This window comes from Galeopterus variegatus, unplaced genomic scaffold, assembly GCF_000696425.1.
Source record: "Galeopterus variegatus unplaced genomic scaffold, G_variegatus-3.0.2 Scaffold2828, whole genome shotgun sequence".
In the NCBI taxonomy this organism is placed as follows: Eukaryota; Metazoa; Chordata; class Mammalia; order Dermoptera; family Cynocephalidae; genus Galeopterus; species Galeopterus variegatus.
Window position 1 is genome coordinate 215,338 of NW_007728939.1, and position 8,865 is coordinate 224,202.

Here is an 8,865-nt window from a genome sequence, read left to right on the forward strand (position 1 = left end):
AAAAAAAAAAAAAAAAAAAAAAAAGAAAGAAATGATGGCGGTGTCTTTCACGTTTCTCCACCAAAAGAGCCACTGTCTTTCTATGGATAGGAACAGTCAGCAAAGATCAGAACTTTAGAATTATTATTATTCCTTTCAGTTATTTATCAGTTTTTTAGTTGTTATTATTAACTGAAACAACACGCACTGAATCCATTATTTTTTGTACTTCGGGTAATAGTCTATCCAGACAAACTAAAGATAATGAAGTGTATCATGTGCATTCCAATATCACAGAACAACTAAAGAATAAAGGGTAGGGTTTTGAAAATCTTTCTCTGACAACTGTTTTTTAAAGGTCTAAATGTAAGATTTTATGGGACTACTGATTCCCCATATATAAAAGCTAATGTATTCTTTAATATTTAATTTTTCTGATAAAACATACCTTTTAATTTTTTATAATTTTTTCTGCCTTATTTGAATTTGCCTTTCAGATATATATTCTATATGATTATATAGCAAGCCTGCATATATTCAGAGCCTAAACAGTTGTATGATATTATAATGAATGAGTTGAATTATGAAATAACTATTTCAAGTTACACTAAATAATACAAATGAATTGTAAAGCTTCTCTTTGCCCGACCTAAAGAGAACAGAAGATGAAGGGAAAAAAATATTCCTTTTCATACTACCTAATCTATCATTGCAAAAATCAAACTTAAGTATTCATAGATGATGGTCACCTAAAGACCTAGAAGATAACACTTCAGCTTCATTTTTTTAAAAATGTGTATGCTGAAGTAATGCAACTATAATTCATAAGTACAAACTATTTAGCTTTCTTATTAATTTGAAGAACTATTTCTTTACTTAAACTTCAAAGCAATACAGAGAAAAATGTATCATTTTTTCCTAAGCACTGTACAAGCTGTAATTACCCCCTTCAGCCACTAGATGGGATTCATGTGTTAAGATAACCAGAAACAATTATCTAATAAACTCTAAAAATTAACAAATATGGAAAAAGGAAATATAGATGCTTATAGGGTCTGTCAGACTGGGCACAAAGCAGGGATGGCCAGCACTCCAGGAATGATGACGACATGCTGCTTTTTGGATATGGACACGTGCTAGGTTCAAAACAGTGCTCAATGAAGAGATGCTAAATTGTTTTAAAGAGGTGAATGATGTAATCTTGCGATCATTAATTTAGGAATATAAATAATAGTAAAACTATATGTAATCTAATCTTTTACAGAGATCATAATTCTAAGTTGTTTTTCTCTACAGCAATTAGGGTATTATAAAATAAAGAGATACCAAAAAAGAGTAAAAGAATCAGGATAGCATATTTAAGAGTGACTACAACAATTATAGAACTTAACTCTTAATAAGATATGTGAATTTATTAATAAACAATAAAATAATTTAATAATAAAAATAATAATATAATAAGATATGTGAATTTCCATACAAGTAATACAAGATTTAAAATATATAAAATAAGAGAGAATGAGCTCTGATATTTCAGCATTCCATCTCCTTACTGCTGCCTAGTGAACAACATGCTGGAGACAGAACAACTATGCATCAAGACATCAAAGAAATATAGTAGAGGGGACATGCCCTACGAAATTTTTAAAATAACTATAAGCATATTGTACTTTGAATTATAAGGAAATAGATAAATATGCCATAAGAACATAAAAGAGAGTCTAAAAACAGATCCAAGTATATACACAAACATAAAGCAAGATAAAGAGGGCCTTCAAATTCAGTGAGCAGGGATGATTTATATAATAAATAATCAAAAAATAATTAGCTACCTACTTGGAAGAAAATAAAATAAATTCTTAAATCTCACACCACAAAGAAAAAAGCAAATTCCACATGGATTAAAAATGTAAAGCGATATTAACTCCAAGAGGACAGCAATTTATACAACTACTCTTTGTTAATACAAGTAACAGTGTCATAAACTGCAAGCAAAAGGGATACAAAAATAAAGCCTAACAATGTAGATTAGAGAATCTTAAAGAACATACAGGTATTTACTGTACTTTTTTTTTTTTAACTTTTAACTGATTGATATAAAAATTTGAGGAAAAACAACTAGTAAAAAAGATTACACTCTTAAAATAGTTTGAATATTTTTCTTTCTTTTGAAATCTTTTTATTGCCACTGTGTTGACTTATCAAACTATATGTGAGGAAATCCAATATGTCTTCAATTTTTTTACTTTGTCACTTTGTATGAGCATATTGCTCTGACATCACTGACACTCAGTGAAAGCAAAGAAAGATAGTGATCAAAAGCAAAAACTAAGAATGGAAAATGTAATGTTTCACAACTACTCTGGAATCCCTCATCAATAAAAATATGTACATAATATTTAAACAAAAAAGTAAAGTCTAAAAGTCCGCTCAATTTAGACTCAAAAGATGGTAGGTTCAAAACAATGCTCCTTAAAAAAAAAAATGCCTTTACCAAATTAGTCTTCTTTCATATAAAAGTCATACCTAGAGAATCATCCAAAAAAATCACTGCACGCTTATTAGTATTTAAAATTAAAAATCCACAAAACACTCTCAAAATGGAAAGTCTGCCCCAATTCACTATGAAGATGAAAATATAAACCTGAGAGTACTCCTATAAACGGCTATTACCAGATGTTGGGAAAATATAGGAAAATGGTCAGGGCCCCTAAGATGTTCAGAATCTTGCCAAGCATTTGCTGTAAATATGCACGTGTGCCCAGGTGTTCCTTGGCTATTGACTAATGTAATTGTGCATGTGCACCCAGGTGTCCTGGGTTATGCACTTACGTATAAAGGATGAGTGGCTCTGATCCATGCCACCCCACACCCCCAGGAAGCCCCGCGGGGAGCCACGGGGAGGCCACTACTGCTGCTGGAGGCTATTGCTTGCAAACTGCTGCTGCCAGTGCCCCCAGGATGCCCTGAGAGGCCGCCACCACCACCAGACCTGTAAGGTGCTGGACCTGTAAGCTGCCGCTGCCCTTGCTGACGACTGAGCTCATGTTGTCTACCAATGGCTCCCGGGATCTTTCCCAATTACCTAGCGTGGACCTGCGTGTGAGGGGTCAATGACCCAGCCTGGCACTGAGGGGTCTGTGACCCAGTCTGTACAATGGGTTTGAAGAGTCTGTGAGCCCTAGCCCTGTTGGCTTTAGTTATGAATTGCTTTAACAATACAATTGGCATAGCTATTAGCTATTGCCTCAATCTGACAACTGGCAAAGTTGTGTAGCTTTACACCAGATATGGCAAACTTTTCGTCAACTAAGATTTTTTAGAAACACATCTGGGATTCTTTAAAATACATCTGCAAATTTTAGAAGACATTTTTAATATTTCTTAACCTATTGTGGCTATTTTTTCTTAACCAAACTCAATAGTGACAAAAATTTTTATATATTCTTTGATTTTTCAGCAATTTAAATGCGATCTAAGCTAGCATATGCCAAACATTTTTGTACTTCCACACAATTCTGTATCATTAACATTTCTTGTTGCACACGGTAATTTTGAACTGAATCCTACCCTTTCCCCAATTAAAAAAATCACTGGTTGTAGGGAAAATATAGGAAAATTGTTAGGGCCCCTCAGATGTTCAGAATCTTGCTGAGCATTTGATGTAAATATGCACGTGCACCCAGGTGTTCCTTGGCTATTGACTAATGTAATTGCGTACGTGTGTATGGACTTAAATATAAAGGATGAGTGGCTCTGACCCGTGGGGGCCCCTCGCCCCCAGGACGGTCACAGGGAGGTTGCTACTGCTGCTGGAGGCTGTTGCTGCAAGCTGTTGCTGCCAGTACCCCCAGGATGCCCCAAGAGGCCACCGCCACTGCTGCTACTGCTGATGTAAGTTGCTGCTACTGGTACTGCTGAGGACTGAGCTCGTGTTGTCTGCCAATGGCTCCCGGGATTTTTCCCAATTACCTAGCTTGGACCTGAGTATGAGGGGTATATGACCCAGCCTGGCATGTGAGGGGTATGGTGACCCAGTCGGTACACTGGGTTTGAACGGTCTGAGCCCTAGTTGTGACAATACAAATGGAAAATTTAGTGTAACTAAAATATTGAAATGTTTTGGCTTTAGTTATGAATTGCTCAACAAGACAACTGGTGTAGTCACGTAGCTTTATACTAGTCTACAATATTCTTCATTCCCTTTTAGTCTGTAAGAAGCAAGAATTAGTAAATACCAAGCTATTTCTGTTTGTCTCACACACTATAGATATTAAAGCACACCACTTCTACCCACAAGTGTCCTGCTTCACTACCTCACTCCATACAACGTGGTTATTCTGACCAATGTGGTCAGAATATTCTTATTCTTCCTTACTACAGACTACAAAAGACTGAATCATGAGAGACAAAGTCATAGAGCTCACATTAATAATCCTGTCTAAAGTCATCTAATACAACAGTTAAATGACTCAGAAGCTAGATTTAATCAAGAAGGAATAACATCAAGCTTTCCTAGTTACATCATAGTTCATACTGTCCAGAAAATACTTAAGACATATACTTGCACCAAGGCTATCACCAATACTCACCAAATTAGCTGTGAAAATAAAAGCAAACAATCTTAATCAGGTGATACAGAAGTGAGTGAAACACGCAGGGGTAAAGTTTGACTAAAAGAAATAGCTCTTCAATCTAAAAATATAAAGTTGCAATTATTAAAAACTGCCCCCTAAAATAAAAAGCAAACCATTATTAATTATACAGTACCTGTAACACACAGCAAAATGAGCATATGCAGCTACAATCCAGTTGTGATGACCAGCTACTATTAGCACCTTTCGTGGATCCACAGGAAATCCTGTTGATTTTAGAAAAAGACATTTTTTACATTCTAAAACAGGGGTTGGCAAATTATGGCCCATGCCTTTTTTGGTTAATAGTGTTGAGCATACTTGTTGTTGGAACAAGTATGCTCATTTGTTTATGTATTGTCCATTATGCTTTCATGCTACAATGACAAATCTGAGTAGTTCCCACAGAGTCCGTATGGCCCACAAAATCTCAAATATTTACTATATGGCCCTCAATAGAAAAAGTCTGTCAACCTTTAACGATTCAGAGCAAACTGAAGATCACATAACATTTTAAATAAAAATTATATATTAAATAAGACTTTAAGACATAAACGACAAATCTGTATCAAAAAAAGAAATGAGGCAAATACTACATCTTTAAAAATAATTACTCAATATCACCTAAAACTAAAAGCATATGTATTTTTTTTTCTATTTATGTAATCTTTGCTTACCTAGCCTAACAGTCTCTTCTCCAGTTCCAGAGAGAACAGGCTGCGTACCATTTCCCTGTGCTTCACCTTCTGTAGAATTTAGTCCATTCCGAGAATCAGCAGAGGATCTAGCTGTGTTGTTTATTTTACGACTAGGAATACCTATAAAGGGAAGAAGACAAATTTATTTCTAAGTTCACCCTTCAAAACTGAAAAATATCATAACAAAGAAACATTAAAATATGAATTTCACTATGGCCAAAATCTATCTTCAAATATAGCAATGTATTGCAAATAATTTAATTACAACAAAAAACCAACAACATGAAAATGAAAAAAACAACAAAATTCTTTCAACAGATTTCTGGTATTTGTCATATTATTTACAATAAATAAGATCAAGATTTATCATATTATTCTCCACTTTTACCTAGCTCTAGGTACGGAATTGATGAATTATTTTTTCATTCAGTCTGTCAGCCAGTCTTTATATTTATGGTAAAGTTACTATGTGTACGGTACTACGTACTAATTTAACTGCTTTAGAACCGAATTTCCCCATACTTTCAAACATCTTTTATCTGGCAGGGGAGCCTTTTTAAAAAAAATATTGCTCAGGGCCGGCCCGTGGCACACTCAGGAGAGTGCGACGCTTGGGTGCACAGCAGCGCTCCTGCCGCGGGTTCGGATCCTATATAGGGATGGCCGGTGCACTCACTGGCTGAGCGCGGTGCGTGCGACACCAAGCCAAGGGTTGCGATCCCCTGTCACAAAAAAAAAATATATATATTGCTCAGAAGCCCACTATAACACAGGTAAAGGCAGAACTCTTCTAACTAACTGAAGTGGGGCTGAGGTAAAACTAACATCACTGCAGAGCTGGGGTTCTACAAAAAGGAGTTCGACAGTGAGTATTCTAACATAGGGGTCAGCAAACTATGGGCCATGGAGAATTCAGCCCAATGGTTTACCTATGAAAAAAAGGGATAGTGGACATATCAACATCATCTGTTTATGTAATACAAATGACAGAGTTGATCTTCTGGTCACAAAGCATATCTGGCCCTGTGCAGAAAAAGTTTTTCAAACCACTGCTCTAATTTCTGTAAAAATTAAGGTTTTTACTCTTTCTAGTACCTTTATAAACAAGAAACTCAATAATCAAGGAATAATTCTTCCTATTTATATTTATACTTGCTTAATGATAAAAAGAATTTTTAAAAAAGACTAACAAAGCAGAAATACCTGGTGGAGGCAAGTAACCATGAAAAAGGACACTGCCACAAGAGGAACGCTCCAATTCTTCACATAAGAGAAGCCTTCTTACTAAAAACATTTCAAAGCAAACTTGTCAAGAGTACATGCAAACAGAAAAACAGTACTCCATTTTTATTTTCTCTAGTTAAAGAGGATAAGGAAAGAAAAGGAAAATGTTTAAGTTAAATCAGAGTTGATAACATCTTTTTACTATGAAAATCCACAAAGACTAAGCACTGAACTATTCCACCAAAAATTATAACCTGATATAAAACACATTTCATTTGGGCAAGTTTAGTGTACAAAGGGTCAAATCACAAACACGAAAATATTGATAAAAACACACATACCTAATGGAGTGATTCCATAAAATTCTGCTTCATGCCTGAGAACGTTAATACTCACTCCCCTACAAAGAAACAAATGATGTCAATTCCCTAACACCAGCAACTCAAATTATCTTCTGAAGCAAAAGGAAAAAGTACTAGGTTCTTAATGTGAACAATGTCACAAGACTTTAAAATTTACATTTCTTCTAATATTTATTTCTAATAACCTTAACCGTTTGAAAAAGTCATGTGAACAAAACCATTTTGTTACCTTCTTAAGAACCACCCAAATATAGATGAATCGAGTCACCAACTGGGATTAGAGCTAATAAAAATAAATTATCAAGAGGTATCTTGATAAGGCAAATAGAGTGTAAATCATTCTTTTACGGAATTAATTGCTTTTAACTTTTTAGCATAATTATTTCTATACATATTTTAACCTCCCCAATTATACTGTAAGTGTCCTGCAAGCATGATAGATTTTTTATCTATTTTTGTACACTTCACATAGTGCCTAGCATAGTACTAGTATATAATAGTTGTGTAATATTTGTCAAACGAATAAAAGAAAAAAAAAAAAAAAAGTCCAGCCTTAGGAAGGGTTATATTAGCCAGATGAAGATGATGTTACTACACAGCAATACAGTTAAGTAATATGAAAATAAAAAAGTAAAAAGAATGAAAGCTTCAGAGTTTGCAATACTAATGGCTCATTTTAGGTTTCAGTTACAATCTGTCTTTACTTTAAAATATTCCACAACCTTAATAAACACACGTAATTGTGATATTAAATTGTTTTTATTTGTGAAATTGGTTATGACTAGTTTAACATAAGAATGCTTAAAACTTATTCTATTTCAAAACGATTTATATTAATAGTACAGCAGCACTGGCCAATTACAAGCTGGCTCAAGACAAAAATAATAGTTCTTGAGGAGTTCCAATCTCCTCAAAAGGACAGGCAAGCAAATATGGTAATAATAATACAGTGTGATAAAGACAATACAAGAATTTTATGCAAGGAACAAACACAATTAGAACACAGTTGTTTGGCTCTTTTTTAAATTCCTTCCCATTTTCTTTTAGAAAGTACTGCGTAGAGAATTTAAATTTACTAGGCAACCTCAAGGAGAAAAAGGCAATATTTTGTAAGAAAAGTAACCATTAAATACAGATATTTAAATCAATTCTGTGTTCCACGGGTGATGTAGTTGTGGATTAGTTACAAGAACACTAACTAGACTAAACTTAGTGTTCTTTAACCAGATGAGATGGGTCAAAATAATTGTACTCAAGAAGTAAGTTAGTAAGGTTACTTCCCACCTCCAATCAATCCCAGGCCAAAAAAACAGACAAACAAAATGCCCAAACATACTCTTTTATTCATTCAATAAATATCTACTGAATATACGAAGGTATTTCAAGAAGTTAGTGGAAAAATGGAATTGAAAGATAATACAAATCTTCCCATGAACTTTTTGAGGTACCTGTGGATATTATATACACTGTTTTAACACTAGGAATAAAGCAGGGAACAAAGAAGACAAAAAAATCTTTGCCTTCAAGGAGCTTACCTTTTACTAAATATAAGCCAAATATCATATAATAATAGAGAAGCAGCTAAACTAAACTAGATTTTTAAAAGCTGTATCTAGAAAAATAATTAATAGATCCTTAATGAAAGTTCATCAGGAACATATGAAATAAAAGAACAATAAAATAGAAATTACAGCTTCCTGATAAAGGAACCAGACTATAATTCAAGATAGCAAAGTTTGGGCCGGCCCGGTGGCGCACTGCGCTAGTGCGCCGCTTAGGAAGCGCGGCTGCGCTCCCGCCAAGGGTTCGGATCCCACATACAGACCGGTTCCCGCTCACTGGCTGAGCGAGGCACGGGGGCAACACCGAGGGTTGCAATCCCGTTGCCGGTCCCGGTCCGGTACGGGGGCGACACTGAGGGTTGCGATCCGTTGCCGGACACGGAAAAAGACAAAAAAAAAAAAAATG

The 8,865-nt window shown here is 34.9% G+C and overlaps 1 protein-coding gene across 1 annotated transcript in view; it reads right to left on the bottom strand.

Annotated features, from left to right (window-relative positions):
* The window catches only part of KCTD3 (potassium channel tetramerization domain containing 3), a 42,104-nt gene that overhangs the window by 32,179 nt on the left and 1,060 nt on the right, over positions 1–8,865 (bottom strand). The window contains exons 2-5 of the mRNA XM_008583090.1: positions 6,877–6,935; positions 6,515–6,595; positions 5,291–5,431; positions 4,750–4,840 (exon numbers count right to left, since the gene is read on the bottom strand). Coding sequence (XP_008581312.1) covers positions 4,750–4,840; positions 5,291–5,431; positions 6,515–6,595; positions 6,877–6,935 — 372 coding nt within the window. The remainder of the gene's footprint in view (positions 1–4,749; positions 4,841–5,290; positions 5,432–6,514; positions 6,596–6,876; positions 6,936–8,865) is intronic.